The 24,763-nt window shown below is 36.2% G+C and overlaps 3 protein-coding genes across 18 annotated transcripts in view; all 3 read right to left on the reverse strand.

Moving 5' to 3' along the window:
• Nucleotides 1-112: 112 nt before the first annotated feature.
• Nucleotides 113-4,287, reverse strand: LOC106161013 (uncharacterized). The gene is made up of 5 exons (XM_086994827.1): nucleotides 3,952-4,287; nucleotides 3,260-3,568; nucleotides 1,584-1,733; nucleotides 787-918; nucleotides 113-346 (listed from the first exon to the last, which is right to left on the reverse strand). The coding sequence occupies exons 1-5, from the start codon at nucleotides 4,025-4,027 to the stop codon at nucleotides 213-215; spliced, it is 801 nt and encodes a 266-aa protein (XP_086850953.1). The 5' UTR covers nucleotides 4,028-4,287; the 3' UTR covers nucleotides 113-212.
• Nucleotides 4,288-4,630: 343 nt separating this feature from the next.
• LOC106161014 (uncharacterized) lies at nucleotides 4,631-18,420 on the reverse strand. 7 transcript variants are annotated; one of them, XM_086996087.1, is made up of 23 exons: nucleotides 18,389-18,420; nucleotides 17,997-18,148; nucleotides 17,325-17,633; nucleotides 15,499-15,654; nucleotides 14,736-14,858; nucleotides 14,139-14,261; nucleotides 13,030-13,152; nucleotides 12,582-12,704; nucleotides 12,018-12,140; nucleotides 11,481-11,603; nucleotides 11,006-11,128; nucleotides 10,403-10,525; nucleotides 10,072-10,197; nucleotides 9,859-9,981; nucleotides 9,523-9,645; nucleotides 9,051-9,173; nucleotides 8,632-8,754; nucleotides 8,401-8,523; nucleotides 8,184-8,306; nucleotides 7,947-8,069; nucleotides 6,599-7,531; nucleotides 6,032-6,116; nucleotides 4,633-5,441 (listed from the first exon to the last, which is right to left on the reverse strand). In XM_086996087.1, the coding sequence occupies exons 2-23, from the start codon at nucleotides 18,067-18,069 to the stop codon at nucleotides 5,279-5,281; spliced, it is 3,690 nt and encodes a 1,229-aa protein (XP_086852213.1). In that variant the 5' UTR covers nucleotides 18,070-18,148; nucleotides 18,389-18,420; the 3' UTR covers nucleotides 4,633-5,278. The 7 variants fall into 7 exon arrangements, with proteins under 7 accessions (XP_086852217.1, XP_086852215.1, XP_086852216.1 ...); XM_086996086.1 differs by lacking the exon at nucleotides 18,389-18,420 and having other exon boundaries at nucleotides 17,997-18,375; XM_086996088.1 differs by lacking the exons at nucleotides 10,072-10,197; nucleotides 18,389-18,420 and having other exon boundaries at nucleotides 17,997-18,375.
• A 711-nt stretch (nucleotides 18,421-19,131) lies between these two features.
• Nucleotides 19,132-24,763, reverse strand: part of LOC106161044 (anoctamin-7) — a 37,746-nt gene continuing 32,114 nt past the window's right edge. For all 10 annotated transcript variants that reach the window (XM_086995117.1, XM_086995116.1, XM_086995121.1 and 7 more), the window contains 7 exons: nucleotides 24,494-24,591; nucleotides 23,834-23,958; nucleotides 23,314-23,519; nucleotides 23,031-23,164; nucleotides 22,486-22,576; nucleotides 22,038-22,169; nucleotides 19,132-21,742 (listed from right to left, as the gene is read on the reverse strand). In XM_086995117.1, coding sequence (XP_086851243.1) covers nucleotides 21,665-21,742; nucleotides 22,038-22,169; nucleotides 22,486-22,576; nucleotides 23,031-23,164; nucleotides 23,314-23,519; nucleotides 23,834-23,958; nucleotides 24,494-24,591 — 864 coding nt within the window. In that variant the 3' untranslated portion in view covers nucleotides 19,132-21,664. The remainder of the gene's footprint in view (nucleotides 21,743-22,037; nucleotides 22,170-22,485; nucleotides 22,577-23,030; nucleotides 23,165-23,313; nucleotides 23,520-23,833; nucleotides 23,959-24,493; nucleotides 24,592-24,763) is intronic.

The following is a 24,763-nucleotide window of genomic DNA, read 5'->3' on the forward strand; positions in this document are numbered from 1 at the left end:
ATAGTTAATTACCCCGTAACAGCTTCAGTAGGCGTGGCAGACATCAGAGCCGCTTAAGCTCAAAGCAATTTAGCCAGAAATCCCTCGGAGGTGGGTCGATCCTGCTAGATCGATGTAAGTGTGGGAACGGACTCTAATTTGATCGACGACAATGTATAAACTGCATTCTAATTGGTTGTGCATGGAAGAGAGTGAAAGGGCATCCTGCGTAGCTACTTACCTACACATACCGTCCGGACTCGCCTGTACCCCTCTGCACACCCCTTGGAGTCACACCGGTAACCCCCAACTGTGTTCCTACACGTGCCTGCGCAGCCGCCATTTTCAGTGTTACACTCGTTTTTATCTGGCGTAGAAAAACATGGATAGATTTATAAGGGTGGTTTCTATAATATAATGCTTTTAAGAGATATCAGTATAACGTATTTTAAGTAGTGTATGTATTCATCTTGTAGTAGACCTTTGCATGATTGCATGTTGAAATTTATCGTGTAAAAAATCAATTCAGTTGTGAATAGTAATAAAAAACAAAACAATTTAATTACAGGCAATTAAAAGTATTATTAAAGGGCAGTAGAAGAAAACCGACTTATGCCGATGTCGAGTACGCGAAAGTTTCCTGTGATACTGAGTCCAGGTTCCATTGACTTTTACAAGGAGAAACATGCCTAATATATTGCCCCACTTACGTCACGCTAAGCCTAACCTGTTTAAATGTAATGGAGGGGGGTTCTTTGTTTACGGGCCCGCAGTTGCTTTACACCGGAGAAAGTTATGTGTAATTACCATTGCATTTTTTTTCTGCGGAAGAGTAAACGTATCCTTTCCGGCACTTTTTGGTTGCGCATTCGTAAGAGCCATTAGTATTTTTACATAGATCCAAACATCCACCGTTCCCACGGAAACACTCGTCGAGGTCTGAAATAGCATGAATGACATCGTAGCATATGTGATTGTTGAATAGTGTATGACATCATTTACAGCGCAGAAATAGGCCTACGAATATGTACATGTATACCAGTAAACACCCACACCTTTGCTACTCAAAGGTGTATCGCATTTAGAAATTATATAAGCCACATAAGTAATTAGTAATACTAATGAATAAACAAAAAGAGTAGCCTCCTGCACAATGTGCCTACATCCAAACACTCTGCAGTACTGGTACGTACATGTATAGGAGTTTGGTTAAATTAATTTGGTCGTCCTTAATTGGTTGAGTTGACGGTTAGGTTTACAAATGTATGTGTAAATCCGTCCTTTTGTATCACGCGTGGGTACATGTATGATACCATACAGTGGCGTAATTAATAATACAATTAATTACAAATGACCTTGCCATGTAAACATAGTGTATTAAAATCTCAGTTCGATTTTTTAATAAGTTTCGAAATACAGGTACAGTGGTACATGCATCGACGTGACACTGGCATCTGTGAATTAACGAAGTTTTTTGTATCAAAATCTTTTTCTTGTCAAGTTTCTTTTTCCTTTTTATCAATTTATCATCCACTGAACAAAGAATTACAGACGGCTGTGTGAACTAATGCAAAAACAAGTTTCATTTTCTCATTCACACGTACCGTACTGACACATGAACTTCCGCCTGCGTGAGTTCTTATCATCATCCCAGTACCAGCTACTTCCGCCTGCAGTGGTCTCGATATGAGCACAGCACTGGCTTCTCACGTGATTATGGTTTTTCCAAACATCCCACTCACCCAAGGACGCACCTGTTGAAAAAAGTACATTTTGAAACAACATTATGTAACATATTTTATTTGCTAGTGTAAAATATTTAAGTAAAAAAAACAATGAAATGTATTTTGACAGCTTTTAATTACTTAATTTCCATTATGATAAGATACAAAATATTCAGTTCACTCTAAAGATCTCTCTGAATTTAACACATTATACGTCCAAGAGGTTTTCAAAATATATAATTTTATGTTTATTTTATCTGTTCTCTCCATATTCCTTTACCATCTTTCGACTTGCCCTGTGTAATCTCGGATGCTGATGATTCATTGCAAAATGTACTGATAAAGGCATTTATCAGTTTTAAATGCAATGCAGTATAGCCAAACTATATATACGTAAGTAAATGTACGTTTAAGTTATGTATAGTTTATAAAGCACACCTCATCTACCATAAGATGTAAAATTAAGCGTTTTTTAATGGAACCACTCTTCTCTAAAGTGTTTAAAGCGACAAATAATTAATAACGATAAATGAATAATCAGAAAAAACGAAACACAATTATAGTTGCATTTGTTTCTTTCGCTAGCAAATATATACCTACTGTATAGTGGAGATAAGAATGTACATCACTTTGAATTTACCAGCAAAATTACGATTCATTGACAGAAAAACTCAAGTGTGTGTAAAACGACAGATGATTTCCCATAATGCAAAGTTAATTGCAATCAAAAGACTGGTTGTATCTTCGACAGGAACTGCTGTAACTGATTCTAAACCCAATTGAAAGAATAACGCGTGGTTTAAGGATCGTTACTCACAAACATTATCCCCGTCCAATATTAAAGACCCGTATCGATACCAACGCATCTTCTGTGTCCATCGATAATGTGTTGTTCGCGAGTCTTCACAACCTGCAGTTTTATCCACCAATGCAAATTCGCATTAAGGATTGTGGTAATTCATTTTAGCACGTTGATCTTTGATTAATATTGCGTTTACTGTTGGTGGATCCCGAGTTTTCTGTGACTTTTTTTGTTTACTACTGTACTTACAAGCAATATATCGCACCCCCGTCTGTATCTAACACCGGCCGATAATGGTCGAAACTGATAGAAATCGGAGTAAATTCACAGTCTGTGACCTGAGAGCGTGTGAAACATACGTATGCAGACAGAGTTACTTATTTTATGGACTTCAATGCGTTGCTACATCGTCCGAGTCATTCTCAGAACAGCACTCTCCAAACACCTTGATGTACACGGTCCTTATATCATTTATGTTTTACACATTGAGTATACGATTATAAAAAACCAAAGACAATTCAGTTCCTCTAATAGGCATGCCTCTGATACATTTCATACAATGGGCCGCCTTATTGGCCAGTCTGTAGTTAAAACCAATACCACGTTGTCGACATCATATGAACTTTTAGAATATTTCAGTCCTTAAGACTGGCTATACCCCCCCTCCTCCCCCCCCCCCCCCCCCACAAACACACACCCAACATAACCAGAAATTACCCAGAGCAACTTATTCAGATTAATATTAATACCGTACCTGAAACCCATGTCCAGTTATGTCCTCCTTGGCCGGTACTGTGTAAACCAAACCAAACTCCCCCCGACAAGTCTTCATTCTTAAACATGTCCATCACTGCGTTCCATTTGACCTCCGTGTCCAGGACGGCCAGAGTTCCGTGCCCTTGCTCCAAACAGTCGTCTCTGGCGCCAATCCAGGTTTTGTAGTCTCTTGAAACGAATTCATAACAATAGCCCAAGTCGAAATTATTCCTTATAATTGTCCGATGTCCTGCAACGACCCTCCGCGGGCATCCAACTCCGTCCACTCCATGAGTAATACATGTAACTACAACGAGGAAGATTTTAATTAATATAGAAGATGTTCTGGACTGGGCAGGAATAAAGTGTAATAAATGTGACCCCATCTTAAAGATCCAATGAAAGCAAAAATAATCTAATATAATTTATAAAACATAAAAATACATGTAAAATGATAATATATACAATATATATTATTTAAGTCGTCGAAGCCATTTTCCCAGATTTTTTATTCTGTAGCTTGGCATGAGGTTCATGGCTGATTTCACGAAATCAAAAACTATGGTACTGCTATTCGTGTTTCACGTTTCCACTTACCCTCAAGAACAAAATAATAAACAAGCAAATGCTAAATAATATTGGAACATACTGTTTGAGTTTTGTCAAACTGTACTTCACAAGTGCTCTTACCTTGAAGGACAATCACCAGAAGCCATCGACCAGATATGGTCTGGACGCGTTTCCCATGCGTCCATTGGTACCCCATGCCGTTCTCCCGTTTTCAAACGCCTTTTGCCATGGGGACTACTTTACTAATGAGGATTGCAGTGGAAATAGGTGCGTGCTAAGAAATATTACTATCAAATTAAATTATGCTGGTAGTGTGTGTGTCATTACTCGGCTACTTCCTCCGCATTCTACCGCCTTTATGATATGGCGGTATTTGCGTACGCTGAGATGTGCATATAATGACCTAAGAGGTCAAAGGTTGCGGCATAAATACTTATTGATGTACATAGGTTAATTTGACAGTTTAAATCATGGCAGTTTTCAGTAAAAGTCACAGGTCTATTTATTAGACACGAAGTCATGTTTAACTAATGTTTTATATTGTATTGTGTTGGGTGTGCCGTAATAATTAGACTGTGAATGGATCATTAAAGTACAGACCACCAAGGAGTTCGGTTATTTGCAAACTTTTTTTTGTGAAGAGGTTGTTTATAAAATAAGCAAATGAGACAAAAGGTTTAAGGAGCCGTGGTGTTCAAAACACTAGAATCGATTACCGCTGGCGGTTTTGGGGGTTTTAAAAGTGAGGATGTCCTTCTTCAGGATGAGTGTGCGTTTACAATACTACACCTGCATGTAGATTGTTTATTTTTTTTATTATTTATTGATTACCAACAGAAGAGACTGCAATAAACGAATATATACTTAATACAGGTGACATCAGTTTCAATAAACGAAAATGTTATTGAAACAAAACATGTTTATGAAGAAGATTTGGCGTTTAAAACATTTTTAGTGTGTTGATATTTCCAAAGCAACTATAGGCCACATTTACGTCTCCGACCTCACGAAGGAGAAGTCTATTATTCAAATGGAAAACAATTTACAAATATGCCATTGTTGTGTGTAAAAACCCCACATTCTTCTATTACTACATATTAAGTAAGTGTAGCAGAGAAACCGGTCTAATATGACCGGATGTTGTACTGGCAATTATACAGTATATTCGTGTAAACGGGGACGAACTGTAGACAAGATCCAGTTGCAGCATGCTGCACTTTACATCATTCTTCCACGAGCCAGCTACTTTTAGTTCTACATCGTTTCCACCACATATACGATATATGCATATCCTCGCAGTATATGCTGCTTCTTATTTTGTACAGTAGTTAAGTATCAGAAACCATCTAAAATTTCAACTGAATAAAATATATTGATTCCAAATGGCACAAAAAGCATCCAATGGTCCAAAAAAAAAAAATTACCGCTTTTTTCTGGATATATGCTTTCAAGCATCCAGATCGATGTCTATCATCCCATCTTGCGATAAATTTAAGACATCACAGTAGGTGGGGTTTTCGAAAGCTTTGTCCGAGTTCTCCTCTGGTTGAGAAATGTTGTCGTCCAGGTCATCAAAATACAGCCGGTCGGGACCTTTTCCTACACGTCTCCTGTAATTATAGTACGAAATGGTATGGTTTGGCATGGCATGGCCAGATGTATGATATGGTATGATATGACATGGTATGCTATACAGGGGTAGTATTGTGTCGTATGGTATATGGTATGTATGCCTATGGTATTGTATGGCATGGCATAGTACGACATGGTTTTATACAATATGGTTTGGTATTATACAGTAGCGTTATTGTATAGCAGAGAAGAAGAGTAGTATATAAGAATAGTAGGGCATAACATATCATACATGCATAATACAATAAAAAATCTTCGGCTCTTGAGAGACACAATTATTATGGTCGAACAGGTCATTCAAGAAAAGCAGTGAAATTTTAACAAAAAATTAGCACATATATTCTTATTCTAGAAACTGATTAATATTAACAACCAGCATTTTTTTAAAGAACAAAGTACGTTTTTCTAAGAAAGTCCAAGTATCTCAGTCAAAATTTTTAATCTTTCAAACTGACTTTCAGACTGCATTCTGGGGAAACGTTTTCTAGATATTCTTAGTTTTCACAAATTGTAGCTAAATAACGGAGAACTGACAACTTGGTGTTACTGGTAGTTTAAAAGCATTTACCTTTTAATCATAAAAGCAGAGATGGCGGTTATAACGATGATTATAACCCCTGCCCCGACTCCTACGCCAGCATACGTATATGTTTCTGGAGTTGATAATAATAATAATAATAATAATAATATAGTGAAATCATATATAAATACGTGGACAAATTTACGATCCGTAAAACGCCTCGAACAAGAAAATGACCATGGCCCCATTTATAATAGGGGACTAAGTAGTCCGAGGATCAAATATGAATACTTCCCCACTGGACATCTATTCAGTGTCTATTAGCGGATTAGAGTCAAGCTTTTTTAGTGGGTTGCCATATTTGATCATTGTACTTGTTAGTCCCAAATTCTGAATGGGGCCCATGTCAACCATTACCTGATATATTTAGTCATTTAAAAAGTATATACTAGATATATTATCTTTAAAGGGTATGTTGGATTTGGTGGCGACACTGGAATTTTCACAAATGCCCCTACATATGTCAATTTTCATGCTTGTAGGAAAAAAATGCACGATTTTCACCAAAGACTTTTTGCTAGACTTTTTCACAGAAGTGTTTTAATCCAAGCCTACCTTGCTGCTGCGCTTGCCTTTCTGCCTGACGTTTATCAGAAATGGAGGGGAGATCAGATGGTTTTGTCACAGGGTTAGTATTCATTGCAGCTTTGGTACTGTCTTTGGGTGCGTCTGTCTTGTCTACAGATTTCGTATTTTTAGCACCTAAACTAGTTGTCGTAACTTCAATAAATTCAGTCGTCTGTTCTGTGGACTCTTTCGATGTTTGCACTTTGGGGACAGCGGTTGTTTCTCTTCTGGTACTGGTTGTCGTGTATTTTGTCCTGTCTGTAGATAATCTTTCAATTGCTTTTGTAGATTGAAATCCGCCCGCAGTGGTTAATTGCTTCGCGGAAGACGTAATATGAGCTGGAGTCAATGTCGTCTCTACATTCAGTTTCGTAACTGGATTGAGCTTCGTAACTGGCCCACTTGGCAAAGTTGTTCGTTCGACTGATGGTTTAGTTAAACCCACCACGGTTTCCGTAGAAACAGCCAAAACTGACTGTGTGTATTGCGACGAGACAGTAGTCTTGCCACGTAAGGTTGACGATTTTGTGCTTAAAGCCTCATTGGTCTTTGCAGGCATCCTCGAAGTCACTGACTGGCTTTTCACGGCGGTTGTTTTTGCAGTTAAAGCCTCGCTAGTATATGTGTAAACGGGCGAAGCTGCTGATGTGATTTTCACTGAGGTCGTCTTTGTCACGAGAATGTCGTTGGTCTGAGAGGGCATACTCATTGTCGTTGACGTCTTTTCTCCTGTGGACGTTTCTGAGATAAAATACTCTGTGGTACTAATAGGCCCAGCTGGATTGCTTTTGGGGGATGGTTTGGTTTCCGGTGCCAGTGTTTTCTTGGTTTGAGTCGTCGCCTCCGGGGTAACAATGGGGACATGCTCTGAGGTAATAGTTTCCGTGCTGGTCGTTTTTTGTGCTTCTGTGGTTGGTACAGCTGATTACAATACATTGAGATTAATTTTTAGTTATCCCATTTACCTAAGTGTTTATAATTATCATGGCTTGTTATTAAAATGATACAGAATGTTAAATAATATATATACAGATAGCTTTCAGTGAGCGAATATGACAAAATGGTCGGAACCTATACACGTTTTATTGTCCAATATTAAGATGTGCCCCCCTGGGACAGCTACACTGCATAAGATCCAAGGGCGTTGTTACATGTATGTGGACATCTGCATTAGTTAATAATTAAATATCATTAAAACGTATATACACAACTTAAGTGGTTAAGTGGGAACAATTGTTCAAGATCCTGTTGTTACATATCATACATTTTTGCAGGTGCGTCCCATCATTTGTTTGCTTCCAATAATTTCAGTTAATTTAATTTGTTTAGAATATACCTTCACAACTCTTTTCGTCCTTTCTCATTGTGTATCCGTCGGGACAGCTACAGTTGTATGATCCTTGGTAGTTGTGACACGTGTGGGAACATCCACCATTGTTCTTGTTGCATTCATTTACATCTAATATTAATCAATGAAAATAAAAAAAAGTTAAGCAAAACGTTACAATAAAACATGCGTAATGGAAATATATTTAAATTGAAATCAATAATTTCGCCATATCAAAATATATACCTTGACAGTTTTTCCCATCTTTGAGTAAGTTGTATCCATCGGGACAACTACAGTTGTATGATCCTTGGTAGTTATGACACGTGTGTGAACATCCGCCATTTTTAACACTGCATTCGTTGATATCTAAAACATAAACCAATGAAAGAAAAATCACTTGAGAGCCTAATGAAGATACCTATGAATTGAAATCAATAAAAAGTCAAACTAAAATATATACCTTGACAGTTTTTCTCGTCTTTTAGTAAGTTGTATCCATCAGGACAACTACAGTTATATGATCCTTGGTAGTTGTGGCACGTGTGGGAACACCCACCATTTTCAACACTGCATTCGTCGATATCTAGAACATAAACCAATGAAAGCAAAATCAGTTATACAATTAGAACAGGTCTCATGCAGACAATTAAATGAACTGCATTCAATAATTTCGCCATATCAAAATATATACCTTGACAGTTTTTCCCATCTTTAAGTAAGTTGTATCCATCGGGACAACCACAGTTATATGATCCTTGGTAGTTGTGGCACGTGTGGGAACACCCACCATTTTCAACACTGCATTCGTCGATATCTAGAATATAAAATAATGAAAGTAAAATCATTTATACAGATAGATCAAACCTTATGCAAATCTAACAACAAATTAAAATCAGTAATAATAACGTTAATCAAACGTCAAACCAAAATATTTAACCTTGACAGTTTTTCCTATCTTTCAGTAAGTTGTATTTTTAACGCTGCATTCGTTGATATCTAGAATATAAATTGATAAAATTAAAATCAGTTATGAAGTAAAATCAAGTCTGATGCATGTATCTAGAAACTTAAATCAGTAATACTCAGTAAAACTCAAACCAAAATATATACCTTGACAGTTTTTCCTATCTTTTAGTAAGTTGTATCCATCGGGACAACTACAGTTATATGATCCTTGGTAGTTGTGGCACGTGTGGGAACATTCGCCATTTTTAACACTGCATTCGTCGATATCTAGAACATTAATCAATGAAAGCAAAATCAGTTATACAGTTACAACAGGTCTTATGCAGGTATATAAATGAATTGCAATCAATAAAGACGTCATATCAAAATATGTGCCTTGACAGTTTTTCCCATCTTTAAGTAAGTTGTATCCATCTGAACAGCTACAGTTGTATGTTCCTTGGAAGTTGTGGCACGTGTGTGAACGTGTTGTGGCACGTGTTGTTCATTCTGCATTCATTCACATCTGAAATATTCGGCATAGTGAAATAACGTTATTTCCAACATTATACACAGATCTTACATAATACTTGTATATATGAACTAAATAAATAAGACCTAATAACTTAAACCAAACCTTGACAGTTTTTCAAATCTTTCAGTAAGTTATATCCGGCTGGGCAACTGCAAGCATATGTTCCGGCTTGGTTCTGACACGTGTGCGAACATCCACCGTTGTTGGAACGGCATTCGTCGATATCTGAAATATTATGGGACAAGAGCAACGTGGTGTAATGTGCGACAATTATAACTTATCAAAAAATCAAAAGCAGACTTTTCTTATTCCAAGGTATCATAATGAGATGCATACATAGACAGTTTTCTCATATTATAGCAAGTTGTGCTGAAATGACTTCCTAAAATCAATGTCTTCCATAAATGAAGTACACGTGCACGCTGTATCAGGGCTTACCCTTACACGTCTTCTTATCTATGTTTAACTCATATCCATCAGGACAGCTACAGTTATATGAACCCGGATAGTTTTTACATTTGTAAGAACAGCCACCATTACCACTGCTGCACTCGTCAACATCTGAAAGAAAGAGAAGAATGTTTTGTTTCGAATCTGCCTAACAAGAAGGGTATTTGATTTTCACAAAATGTTTCTGCTTCAGTTACTCACCTTCACATGTCTTTTTGTTGTTATTTAGTAAATTGTATCCATCAGGACAACTACAGTTATATGATCCCGGGAAGTTGTTACATTGATGTGAACAGCCGCCATTGCTATTGTTGCATTCATTGACATCTGAAAACAAAAAGCATGGGGAACCATCTCTGTTGGCATGTTATTTTCTGCCTTACAGATAAAACGTAATGTTTTTCAAAATACCTTTATATTAACCGTAAAAAAAAACAAGGAGAATATGTTTGGACTCATTTATTCTAAAAATTATTGTTCATCATGCTTAATAGCAATCGCGTGTAATAGCACCGATGTTCTCGTAAATTACCTTTGCAGCTTCTCTTATCGCCAGATAGAGAGTACCCTTCTCGGCAGCTACATTTAAAGGAGCCCATGGTGTTACTGCAGTTATGGGAGCAGCCGCCATTTTTGTTTCTGCATTCATTCACGTCTTTTTGAACAAACCAAGTATGCAAAACACAATGATAATTAAGAAATTGATTATTTCATAGAAAATAGTTATAAATCATGAAATGATAAACGTGGTTATTTTTCTTTGTCGAAAAAGGGTTTAATCTTTTACGAGTGCCATATAGATGAACATATAACTTGCATATTACATACATATAGGAATAGTTGAAAATTGTCAGGGTTCCCAGCACTTTGGAATATACTCAAGTACCAAATAATGCTTTACGAAAAGATTTATATCTATACCACAAATAAGCCATAAATATAAATTATAAATACAATGTATATCTTTCCCATTTTCTTTTGTTTTTTTGTTCAGAAAGTGGCGTCGTGTTTGCAATACCGCAAATCAGTATTATTCCATTGCAACCAAAGGTCTATACTCCGGCTTTTTTATACTACAACAAACAAACAAACAAACAAATGCATATATAAACAAACTATTCAATAAAGTATTCACCCGTGCATGTTCGTTTATCAGCAGCAAGAGCGTACCCAGTTCTACACCCACACCTGAAGGAACCAACCGTGTTGGAACATGTCTGAGAGCAGTTGCCTTTTTGGAACCTGCATTCGTCTATGTCTGAATAACGTATACAAGTGATTGTAAATGTATCTAATAAAAGGTGCATCACATCTCTTTTATTTGATCATATTTGTACAGTATATAATACTATGCTGATTAGTCATCCAGTAGTACTTTACATAGTTTGAGTTTTTAGATTTATCATGGGATTTACATTGGGATACCAGCTGTAATCGCAACATCATCAACACTGATAATGATAATTCAAGTTATGATTTTAGGAAAATATATATTCTTTGTTTAGTGCACTGTAAGTAATAATAAAATTTTAGTTGTTAAAATCAGTTCTCACATTAGTCGTAGATGTCTGACAAAAAACTAAAGCAACCACATTTGAAGTAATAAATACCTGAGCATGTCTTGCCATCAGAGGAGAGGACAAACCCTCTTTTACAGGCACAGGTGAAGGACCCAGGGGTGTTATGACACGTGTGCTGGCACCCACCATTTTTATTGCTACATTCGTCATTGTCTTTAAAAAATGCACATGGTCCTCTGTCGGATCAATTACAAAGAGTTATTGCAATACAGTAAGGTAGGCACTGCTCAGTGTAAATCAGATAAAGTTATTAAAAGAAAGTGCGTGATAATCAGATGCCTTGAATCATGTTTATAACAGAGGCTAAATATATCCACAAAGAAATGCTATCATAAGAAATTCTTCATTTCATTATATACAAAAAATAAATAAATAAATAAATAAATAAATAAAAAATAATAATAAAATTAAAAAATCGCAGAAAAAGATACAGCCAAATGTTGTTATAATGAAATAGTAGTAATATTGTTGCATGTAGTTATGCCCTTGCGTGTGCTTATTTAAATCTAAGCATTTTACATTTGCTTTTATATCAGTATATTTATTGTGGTTTCTTGTTTATCTTACCATTACACCGTTTTTTGTCTGATGCTAGGGAGTAGCCAGTCCGGCAAATGCACTTAAATGAACCTGGACGGTTCTTACAGATTTGTGAGCAGCCGCCGTTGTTAGTCTTGCATTCATCTACGTCTGAGAAATAATAGGTGGCTCAAAAAGACGTTACTAATTACAGAATTCAATAACTACCACAGTTCATTAGCTTTTAAATTGAAATTTTACACAGATTTTTAATACATTATTAATGGTCAACCTTGAAATTCCAGATGTTAAAATGAAACCGTTTTGGTATTATCAGCAAATCAAATACACGCAAATTACATTGCAACGTCTTTCAAAACTGTTTAATTTATTGAAATAAGTACCCTTTAGTAACATAGCATTATCCACTAACCATTTTCATCGAAAAACACAATTACCTATAATATACAGTACGTGTAAGTGGTTTTTCATTCCTATTTTGCCATCACAAATAAACGATCACAGCAATGACTTCTTAAATCATGATGCGAGCAATGTGAAAACGTATTAAATAGTGAAGTGAGTACATTTAAAAACTACTGTGTAATGTACCTTTGCATGTTTTGGCATCGGTGCCTAACGTATATCCCTTGCCACAGCTACAATTGTATGATCCCGGCAGGTTAATACACGTATCTGAACAGCCGCCTTTTTTATTGCTGCATTCATTTATATCTAGGTTGAGAGGATTAACTGAATAGTTTAGTGATCAGTGAGCAAGCATGTACAATATGATGAGCTGCATAATTCTTAAAACCGCTCGGTTTTTGTTAACATATATGTTTTAAAATATTGTTAAAACAAAAACTGAGTGTTTCACCAAGCATCAAAACATACAAATTAATTCAAATAAATTACCATTTAAGGACTGAACTGATGCCCAAATAAGTTGTATTGTTGCATGTAGTTATGTTCTTGCGTGTGCTTATTAAGATCTAAGTATTTTACATTAGTTTTTTTTTATGTCAGTATATTTATTGTGGTTTCTTGTTTATCTTACCATTACACCGTTTTTTGTCTGATGCTAGGGAGTAGCCTGTCCGGCAACTGCACTTTAATGACCCTGGACGGTTCTTACAGATTTGTGAGCAGCCGCCGTTGTTAGTCTTGCATTCATCTACGTCTGAGAAATAATAGGTGGCTCAAAAAGACGTTACTAATTACAGAATTCAATAACTACCACAGCTCATTAGCTTTTAACTTGAAATTTTACACAGATTTTTAATACATTATTAATGGTCAACCTTGAAATTCCAGGTGTTAAAATGAAACCGTTTTGGTATTATCAGCAAATCAAATACACGCAAATTACATTGCAACGTCTTTCAAAACTGTTTAATTTATTGAAATAAGTACCCTTTAGTAACATAGCATTATCCACTAACCATTTTCATCGAAAAACACAATTACCTATAATATACAGTACGTGTAAGTGGTTTTTCATTCCTATTTTGCCATCACAAATAAACGATCACAGCAATGACTTCTTAAATCATGATGCGAGCAATGTGAAAACGTATTAAATAGTGAAGTGAGTACATTTAAAAACTACTGTGTAATGAACCTTTGCATGTTTTGGCATCTGTGTCTAACGTATATCCCTTGCCACAGCTACAATTGTATGATCCCGGCAGGTTTACGCACATATCTGAACAGCCGCCTTTTTTATTGCTGCATTCATTTATATCTAGGTTGAGAGGATTAACTGAATAGTTTGATGATCAGTGTGCAAATATGTACACTATGATGAGCTGCATAATTCTTAGAAACACTCGGTTTTTGTTAACATGTATGTTTTAATATATTGTTAAAAAAAAACTGAATGTATAAAGTCTTCAACGAAGCCTCTCTTTTTCTTTAATTTTCACCAAGCATCAAAACATACAAATTAATTCAAATAAATTACCGTTTAAGGACTGAATTGATGCCCAAATAAGTACTATTGTTGCAAATGGTCACATCCTTGCATGTGCTACATAGGCACTCATCACATGGATGATACAAAAAATCCAATGTCTATAAAAATCTATATATACAAGTACTAGATACACAAGTGCTAGATAAATGTTAAGATTTTACGCTATTGTAAAGAGTGTAAAATGTTTTTACCTGTACATCTATTCCCTATAGCAGAATACCCTTTCTTGCAGCCACCAGTACAGGTATGGGAGCCGTTGGCATTGGTGCACCGACCGGAACAACCACCATTGTTGACGGCGCATTCATCAATATCTATGAAATGGAACAAATTAGATCTCGGAACTGGTAACATATTATAACCTAGCCATCGGTTTCACATGTTTGGGCATAAAGTAGGCCTATCTCCGATCAATAATGGTTATGAATAAATGGTACTGAAGTTTTGATATTTGAAACTATGCAGTTAGATATGGTGGTTAGGGCCTACCACAGTTCTGGCAGAAACTATGAGAAGCATGACAACATTATTTTAGAAAAAATATGAAAACGTTGAAATACAAATAGCCAAACATAATTATCTTATCTAAAAATTACAAAGCTTGTTCAAATACGTTGAATTGTTTAACTTGATTATATCATTGCGTCTGTTAGATAGGCACTATTCATATGGCTGATATAATAAAGCCAATTGTCGATAAAACTTTAAACAGATAAACTAGTCAAATTTAAAGATTTTAAGTTATCGTCTGTATGAAAAGGGTGTAAAAGGATGTAAAATAGTTGCACCTGTACATCTATTCCCTGTAGCAGTATACCCTTTCTTGCAGCCACCAGTACAGGTATGGGAGCCGTTGGCATTGGTGCACCGACCAGCACAGCCACCATTGTTGACGGCGCATTCATCAATATCTATGAAATGGAACAATGTCGATCATGAACTTGTTACATATTATAATCTAGCCAGCGTTTTCACGTTTGGGCATAAAGTATCTTCGATCAATAGTGGTTATGCAAAAATGGTACTGAAGTTCTGACTTTCGAAACTATGCAGCTGGATATGGTGGTTACCAAGCCTAAACCAATTTGCGTCCATATTACTAGGAGGAGCATGGCAAATTTATTTTAGAAAAAAATGAAATGTGTGAAATACGAACAGCCAAACAAAATTTCCTATCTACAGGTTACATACTTTGCTCTTGTTTGATTGTAAGTATGCATGGATCGTTACATATGAAATATTTGGTGCTTTCCAATCCCCTTTCAATCTTGTTTTTATTTTTGTGTACTTCAGTCACTGATAGGCCTACTTTTTAAAACTGTTTCTCTGATTTTCAAAGGCACCAGTCCCCGATATCCTATACCACCACTTTATTAACATTAAAAGTTCGAGTGTTCTATTTACAATTACACATATGCATTCTTAAACTGAAATAATTATTACTTTTCTCTTATGTGGTGCCTTAACACTACATGTACCATAAATATAAACCTTTAACCCTCAGTTCGTGGTTTGTAAGTCTATTTCTTTAGATATGGCACTTGTACTTACCGTATTGGCACAGATATGATCGTGGCGTGGAACAAGGGCCGACGTACCAATTGTATGCTAACGGTTTCTTACTCTTCCTTTTCACCCAAACACAGTTTTGTGCCTTTGGTGCATAACTTCGAAATGGGATACCTTCCCATTGTACCAAAGAATCACCTGGTAAAGGGAAAATAATCTTGACTTACACAGTCATTGTCTCTCTAAGAAAACTAAAACCGAAGAGTTATTTTTTTATTCATTTCTGTATTGAGAGAGAGAGAGAGAGAGAGAGAGAGAGAGAGAGAGAGAGAGAAATTGGGTTTCTGGCTTAATTAAGCAGCTGTATACACATATTCTTAATTTATCGGTTGTTGGCAAATTTAATAGTTTCGTCGTTATCAAATTACTAAATTATCTAAACATTGTTTAATACTGAAAAAACATGTTTCTAGTGATAATTCTGTGTATAAAGGGAACAGATTATGTATTTACATGACGTCTATTTCATCAAAGGTAAAATAAAGATATATTACAACTACATATAAATATATAATGAGCAACACTGTTCAACATTCTTCAAGATAAACTGTTGATTAAAGATAAATTTAATGATAAGTTACAGTTTAGGGGGAAAGATACGTAATAAAGGTCTAAATTTGGCAAAACAACCTTTTCCATTTTCATTTACGTGAAATACATGTACATATCTTGGTGTTGTTGCAAATAGAATAGTCACTTTCAGAGCACAAACTCCCATTATTGCTGCTTAAAGGACACAGAAGTAAGATTTGAAGTTCACGGGATTCCGCGAGGTTTTGTCACTTCCGGGGACAAGTAAGGCCTAGACTGGGTCCCCATACATAGATCGATCCATCTGGATTATCTGGATCGATCTAACTCCTTGGGGAGTCTCACTAAATTGTTATCACTTAACCGGCTTAAATGTCTGTCACGCCTACCACATCAGCTACCGGTAGGGGATAAAGATAATTACCCCTAACAGCTTTACTAGGCGTGACAAACATTTAAGCCGGCCAAGTTGACAGCAATTTAGTGAGACTCCCCAGGGAGATAGATCGATCCAAATATCTGTGGGAATGGACCCCTAGATTACATTTGAAAAGCGATGCCTGAACTGTGCACGAATACTGCCCGTAATTCCATTTTCGTATAGTGTCTGAGCGGAGGTAGACGGTGGCCGTGCGAAATCGGACGGAATCGTACGGATTTAAGACCATGTGACATAGGGGGCCTACTCGGCGTAGCCTGTAGATCCTTACGGCTTAAAAAAAATCGTACGGACAATTTCCTCGCACGGCGCCCGTGTAAATGTAATTTAGGCTTAATATATTGCACAACATTGAGGCTACAGTGGCTAAAGCTGTCAACGTGGTTTCTGCTTTGTTTTTGGGTGTGTTACCGAGGTAGCACGGAGAAGTGTTCATTTTTTTCGGCATCCTGTGAATAACCTAAAACAGTGTAAATAGGACAGACAGAATCTGAGATGGCGAGGAAATATCGTCGCAGTATTCGCTATATTATCACGCACATGCAAACGAGACTTCAGAACCCTATTAACCACTTCCCTCGTTTCTGATGTCATTTTGATGCAACGGCATTTTCTCATAGCTTGACAATGTTTATATCCGATTAGGTAAGCGGATAAAGCAAAATCTTAACGTATCTGTCTTCCTTCAGAGAGAGAGAGAGGGAGAGAGAGAGAGAGAGAGAGAGAGAGAAATAAAGTGGTTAGCCTTCGGGCGGACAGACAGAGAAACAACACAAAATTCAAACAATCACTCAACAAAATATTATCTAACTTGACAAAATAATCCAAAAACACTTGCCGGTCGCCCAAGTCCATTTCCACCTTTTTCCTTGCTTTGAGGTATGCAATCCAATCCAACTTCCGATAATCTTTTTCCCAAAAAGCTGTTTAATTGACTTCCATACCTCTGCCGACTGTATAACAACAAGTTCCCCTTTGTTTTTAGCACAATCGGCATTAGCTTCTGACCAGTCTTTCCGGATGTTAGTCTTTTTAGGCCGCACGGATTCATAACAGTACGTAGAGGTAGTCGGCGCTTTTGATACTATCAGCGTGTTATTCAGAGTCCTTTTAGGACAGTCCTGTCCATTTACCTCTATTGCGGCACCTTGAATGAATGAAAAGAGGAAACTACACATGCCAGTGTATTTTCAATGAAAATGATTAAAATGAGCATTTAATTGCGAAACCCAAAATACAGACAAAGCAAATTCAGGCATTTCTTTAAAAGGATAAAACTAGAATTACTTTATGTATCATATCAATAACCCAAAAACCAGAACGCAACCAGTCCCTTCTTGTATGATTTTGCTTTTACATATAATCGATATAATCTGCGTTAACTATGACTACTTTAACTAATGCTTAATCTCTACAAGGTCATTAACTTATTTAATTGTGTCTTTAATATTTGTTCTTAATGTGATGAAGAATGTCGGCTTCCCCGATACCTAACAATGACGGTACTCACCCTGCAGCAGAAAACACAGCACAGCCACCACTACCAACACAGAGCACCTGCCCCGAAATCTTCGCCAAACCATCGGATTGTCATACACTCATTCAGTTACAAAACCAGATAGTAATATACAAATATCTTCTTACTTCCACGAAGCCAAATCCCTGAAAAATTCTTGACAAAATGAAATTAGAAGAACATTGCATTAGAAGTGTGAACTTAGCGATTTAACTCCGGTATGAACATCCACTTCGTTGACGTTGGACGGAAGGTGACGATCTCCAAAACTCAACTCTACTAGCTGTAGAGGCGTAAGGCGTTAAGGCGTATTGGTAAGAACTTGTGCACTAGCCTATATACCGAATGTGTCCTTTTTGCAGACTTGTGAACAAGATCATATTTACCTTTAGAGATGTACGCGGCCATAAGATATCCCTTCTTACATAGAATTAAGATAAGTTCGGTTAATTTTTAACTCTATATGATAACAAGTTGCCTCTTGATAGTCACTATTAAATATGTAAAGGTATTGTCGGATGATAAATTGTCTACTTGGAAAGATGGCTCAAGGGTTGATTATTAATAAGTAAGAATTCCTCTTCAATTCAAGTTATGGTGTTAATTGAGTAGCGACCAATTTCCTTATCTTGCGACAATAACGGTAGACAATGATAATATATAGGTTTGCACGTATCCCTGCACCTTTGTTACAGATGTCGGGGGTTGTGATATATTTGACTTAAACTTTTTTCTGTTTGTCTGTCTGACTGGCTCTCTGTTCACCCGTCCAACCATCTTGTACGTGTACTAGCATCGCAGTATCTACCTGCAGTCTCAGTCCAATGTGAGAGGAATGGTACGTAGTCCGCTAGGAACCGAAGTCCGTTCCCCATTACATTTTTACAGGTGAGATTAGTCCCATATACTAACCCCATTTCTCCGACTAATCTTAATCTGTACTAATGATATTATATCGGACCCAGGACCTCCATTCTCAATCGTCATGACACAGGAAGAACAAAATACGTTTGTTGCACTGGTACATGTGTATTTGATGTGTTAGTGACTTAATTTTCTTTTTTTGTGGATAATGATTATTAATCATTGAACCAATATGGAATTATGACAAAACAAGCTTGAAAAAATGTCAAGTCAAACAAGAAATAATTTTATTGAACCTGCTGACATATGATCTCAGAAAAAATGTACATTTAGCATAAATGGATATTTTCTTTCAAATAAGAAAACAATCTTTGTGGTACAACTGAAATGTATACCACTTCTGAAAGTTAAAGTAAATTTCAAGATAATAGAACATCAGAGAACATCACATGATTTAATCAAAACTACGAAAGTATTTTTCGTTTTGGTTAAAGAATAGGCAAAACTCTATAATCTACTGGCCTAAGACATGCGTCTTGTAAGAAACAAATACTGTATTATCATTAATGCATCAATAGCAAATAATTGGTCTACAAAAACTATTCAAATGTGTAAGTCAGTTTAACCCTCGTAAAATTTGCCATCAAATAAATAAATAAATAAATAAATACTAAGGAATAAATGAAAAATATAATGAAATAAAAATAAATATAAAAAATAAATATAATTATAATACACAGATAATTAAGAAAATGCCAAGATGAAATGCATTAATAATGAAAAAAAACTGAAAAAAAAATTAATGCAACTTAATAGTTGTGGCAACCGAGGTATTTTTACAAGTATCATGATAGTCTTACTGTGCCAATACAATTATATACCCCGACTCCTTTTAGCCATAGAAAGGATCTCAACTGAAATATTCTCACACAAAGAAACATGGAAAGGGCATTCATCATATTTTAAGCTCTGAATATAATGTCTCTGTTAAAATCTAAATTTAATAAATGAATAGTAAAAAGTACTATGTTTTTATACCTTAATATATTAAATTGCACATTCATTTCAGAATTAAAATGTAAAAAACATAACAAAACACAATTTCACCCATAACTACATCTTTTAGAAAGGTGTGGCAACCTCCTCCAGCTTGAGGGGGATTTTTTTAGGAGGGGGGGACTCTATTCCCTTCAGGGTAGTTAAACTTTTCAGTCATTTTAGTCTGGTCTTATTTCAAGCCCAGCATAATCCAATCTCTGCCACCTAAACAAGGTAATAAAAGAGTTTATAATTATCCTTACATATAAAATACCACCATTCACTACAGCAACCTCAGCATTCTTACAGCTGAAGTTTTCTTTCAGCCCCCTGACTAAGTAATAAAATATTTTTTGAAAAATGTGTACCTAAATTTGACAATCATTATATGAAATAAATGGCAATTTTTTACATCTAATGTTCTTAGATCAAGACTGTTATATATTTACCACCACTATAGGCCAATCAGACAGTGTAAGAACAAAGCTTTACCCTTTACCAAGATCCTAGTCTTTGCGGCAGCTGAAAAGTTTTACAAACAAATGTATTTCTTCAATGCTGCTACAATAAATAAGCATATTAAAAGACGGCAAGCTTAAGCTCAAAGCCTAACAGAACCTTTGGCAGAAATGGAGTCAATTTGCTAGATGTTAGAAGATGACAAATTATTAACCTACAGTCTTGCTTGGCTGCAGCACAAGACAAAATGCAGTAAGTTCTTTTAAAAACAAACTTCAGCTCAGGGAAAACAGCGGGTTTTTTTTCTTCTATTAACATGTACAGTTTTTCACAAAAATCTATAAGCACAAAATGAATGTGTTTGTTAACACATGTTGGCAAGTTGTTAAAACTACGGACTGCACATTGCCGAGTGTGACATCAATGTCCTAGCAGGATGTCACTGTCCCACTGTGATGGCACTGTCTAAATATGACACCATTGTCAAAGTGTGATGTCACTGTCTAAGCATGACACCACAGCTGAAGTATGATGTCACTGTCTAAGCATGACATCATTATCATAGTGTGATGTCACTATCCTTGTATGATGTCACAGTTTCATGTTGATTGCACTTGCCCCCATATAATTTGACTCCAGTGTGACTGCTGCAGAATGTTCCAGCATTGATTTGAGCACGACTCCAGACGACATGAAGAAAGAGTGAAGAATTCCATATTAAGATCTGTCAGCCTCTCATTTGCAATCATGAAAGTTTCTTTAACCAGCATCTGAGATGAGTGTAATTGTTCTGAAAATTTCGGAGGCCTTTCTATTTGCTTCATTTGGGTAACAACCTGTATCTTTAATGTTTGAAGATAGTGTCTTGAAAGACACCGAAATATCAACGTAAAGTGACTCTAGTCCTAGATTTTGACTGAAGAATCCTGCTATCACACAGGTGGATCCAGCATTTTGCTATGGGGAAAAGGGGGACAGAGGGGAAAATTCTGTGTTATGCCATTTTCCAGGGAGGGAGGAGGGACCTCTGAAGCTGAGAGAGAGAGAGGAGGGGGGGGGGGGGGGGGGAGCGTACCCTTGTGAGCCCTCCCTGGGTCCACTGTATCATGCATGCAGTCAACTGTTTGAGATGACAAATATCTCCACAGAGACCACAATATAGTCAAGTAAGAACACAAATTAAATGGCCTCGGCTGTTCCAATCCCGGAAGCAACAGAAAATCCTCTACAAAATCCATTGAACTGTGAGATTCTGGTTCTTCTCCATATTGTTAAATCAAATTTTATATTTTTCAGTAATGCTATACTGGGTCTTGAGGGACCTGCAACGTGTCCTGGCCATTTTTATCCTCAGGTTCCTCTTCGTCTCGTCTTGCAAGCTGTAAATACACAGGTAATATAAATAAGTGAATAAGACTTGAGATTATTTACAAAACAGTAAAAATAATGGGGAAAGTCAAAAATAATGCAAAAATTACACAAAATGTGTGCAAAGGAGGATCAATTTGGCAGTACCTTGAAGCAGTAAGAGATTAAAGAATCCAAGAGCACAAACAGTTGAAATACATCCAAAATAAATCTGAATTGTTAGCACAATCAATTATTTCTGAATCAAAGTCCCAATGGACACAAACTTTAGGATATATACTCTAAATCAATTATAAAACAACCTACCACCATGATAGCATCAGTATCAGCGAGGGCCTGCTTGGCTAAGTAGCGTTCACGTTTGATTTTTAGCTCTAAGACTTCAGGAACATCAGGTACTAGAACGTCTATAAGACGGCAGATGCCGAATACAACATGCTGAAAAATAGAGGAAAATTACTGTGTTAAGGTTTTTACTTTTCAATTATACACACTGTGCGAAAATATAAATGCCTCATGTGAATTTTAATTAAAATTATGTAACATGTAATGTTGAGATAAGTTTACAGACTAAGTGAATATTGTTGTAATGTAATTCTCAAGCAATGTAACAAAGTTTAACTTTAAATTAAGTTAAATTTGGCTACCTTGAAGGACTGCAAACCATCCTAAGAACCCATTATCAACATACAATTGCAGAAGATATGGCATATATGTTGTAATTCGAACAGAATTGCATGCATGCAGCACTCACCTCAAATACTATGACAAAGGCTAATCGTATAGCTATTAGGTGCCAGAAAAACATGGTATATTTGCCATCTTTATCACGGAAATCTCTATACCTAAAATTAAAATGACAAAATATGCATTTTCGTTCAGTTGAACTGCAAAGCACATTTTTTTTTTGTAATAAACTTCAAATGTTGACAACAGTTAATTTTTTTAAATCTCTCACTGTTAAAAACTACTTTTGCTATAGGAACTATCACTAACTACTACTAATGTAACAGTTACTATGACTGCATTCCCACAGATTTTAGATCAATCTATCCCCCTGGGGAGTCTCACTAGATTACTGTCAGCTTAGCCGGCTTAAATGTCTGTCCTCCCTACTTAAAGCTGTAAGGGGGTAATTAACTTCCGTGCACGCTCGGCTGACAGCAATTTAGCATGAACCCCCAGGGAGTTAGGTTGATCCAGATGGATCCATCTAAATCTGTGGGAATGCAGTCTATGACTACTTCTGCAATAACAACTACTAATACTACTACTGCTACTGCTACTGCTACTACATACCTGCACTCATGTCTCATGGTTCCATTAGGAGAGAATGCCAGTGTGAAGTTAGTATATCCTGTAAGGTCCCAGTTATACTGGTATTTATATAGTAGTCTGGGGAGGAACTCCGACGTGAAAGCTATGAGGAAAGCCTGAAGTGACAAAAGTATATACATCCCTTATTAATTCTTATTTTGAATTCTGTGTAGTTTGAAATAACTCTGCCCAAAAGATACTTGCCACAGCACAACTACGATATAAAATTACATAACTGATAATATTTGAGAAAATCAAGACTCACATTACTTATTACAGCCAACTGTGCTAGACCATCCAAGATGGAGAACCAGACACCTATATCTTGTGCCCTCTCCGCTACAGGGCGCCTCGTTTCTGTCACAAACTTCTGGGCATCTAGACGTATCTCTATCCAGTTGTTCATTAGAGCGAAAAGTGGAGCGAGAGGGAATGCCGCCACAAATATGGTGATGAAACCAAACTGCAGCACTGAAAATGAAAAACATACCTCATAAATAATAAATGTGTGTGTGTGTGTGTGTACTTTTATATGTACAATGGAATTGAAAACTTGATAAAGTAAATACAACCATTACCATTTACAGTGCATGGAAATTAATGGGTTCAATTACTTGTAGCTAAAACATAATTCTAACCAAATCAAAAATTTGAACCATTTAATGGCAAATTGGACAAAAAAAGAATACTGTGCTAAACATGCTGATATGTTGTCCAAAATGACTCAACAAATTGAGCTCATTTTACTACACTATAGGACCATATCTTATTTAATATCAACCCACCCATTTCTAAGTATTCCTGGAAGAGTCCTTCATTTTCTATGAGTTCGTAATCTTCCTCCCATCTCGCCTTCTCGACATTCTTTCCAGAGCCCAGTTTTCTTTGGTGCAGCCATGCTTTCAGTTTTCTAGAAATAAAAGAATGGAAACAGTAATTTACTGTTATCAATGGTGATGCAGACTTTCAAATGACTTTCATTTCAGTTCAGCAATGTAAATGGCAAAACCCACCTCTCTCCCTCTATTGTAACTGGAGATTTTGAATATTGCCTATATTCATACACAGTGGCAGAATCAAGTACATATTCCATGATTGCGCAATAACTGTTTGAAAAAATGGGGACAGCACAAGTGCCCCAGCAAATGAGATGAAATAATGATAAATTCAATTTAAAAAATCCTCTTATTTAAACAGAAATAACACATAAGATATGTGCTGTGAGTGTATGAGTATGGTGGTAGTGGGGTGGGGTGGGGTGGGATGGGGGCAATATCTAATATGAGAGACACAAAAACGTGATTTCTTTAAGACAATTGTGAGCATTTATACAGGACACATAAGCATCATGAACCCCATACACTCACCATAAGTCATTTTACAGCAGTGTTACTGTAAGCTAGAACAATAAATTTTATTATCCAACACCACACTCGACTACTTACGGTACTAATATTTCCTGGGCATTATTGATCACTTGTTTGCCTATCATTATAACACCAAGCTGCTGGGCCAGCTCTACAAGACACCCAGCTTGATTGCACTATAATATAATATAATATAATATAATATAATATAATATAATATAATATAATATAATATAATATAATATAATATAATATAATAAACCCATGGTACATATTAAAAGGCTTCTAGGCAATAAATTAATTTCACCAAAATATAAAACACATCATGTACATGGTTAATTTGGTCAT

Source organism: Lingula anatina, chromosome 9, assembly GCF_051362555.1.
Source record: "Lingula anatina isolate TDL-2025a chromosome 9, LinAna3.0, whole genome shotgun sequence".
Taxonomy (NCBI): Eukaryota; Metazoa; Brachiopoda; class Lingulata; order Lingulida; family Lingulidae; genus Lingula; species Lingula anatina.

Bases quoted from the DNA above. Each gene is read 5' to 3' on its own strand.
- LOC106161013 (XM_086994827.1), bottom strand. From the start codon at position 4,027: ATGGGGTACCAATGGACGCATGGGAAACGCGTCCAGACCATATCTGGT. The intron at 1,734-3,259 runs GTACGGTATTAA...TTTTTTCAACAG, and splicing joins TAACTGGACATGGGTTTCAG to GTGCGTCCTTGGGTGAGTGG. The intron at 347-786 runs GTAATTACACAT...TTTCTACGCCAG, and splicing joins CGCAGAAAAAAAATGCAATG to ATAAAAACGAGTGTAACACT.
- LOC106161014 (XM_086996087.1), bottom strand. From the start codon at position 18,069: ATGGTTTGGCGAAGATTTCGGGGCAGGTGCTCTGTGTTGGTAGTGGTG. The intron at 15,655-17,324 runs GCAAGTGTTTTT...TCCCTTTACCAG, and splicing joins GAAATGGACTTGGGCGACCG to GTGATTCTTTGGTACAATGG. The intron at 8,755-9,050 runs GTATATATTTTG...TTTATATTCTAG, and splicing joins AGATAGGAAAAACTGTCAAG to ATATCGACGAATGCAGTGTT.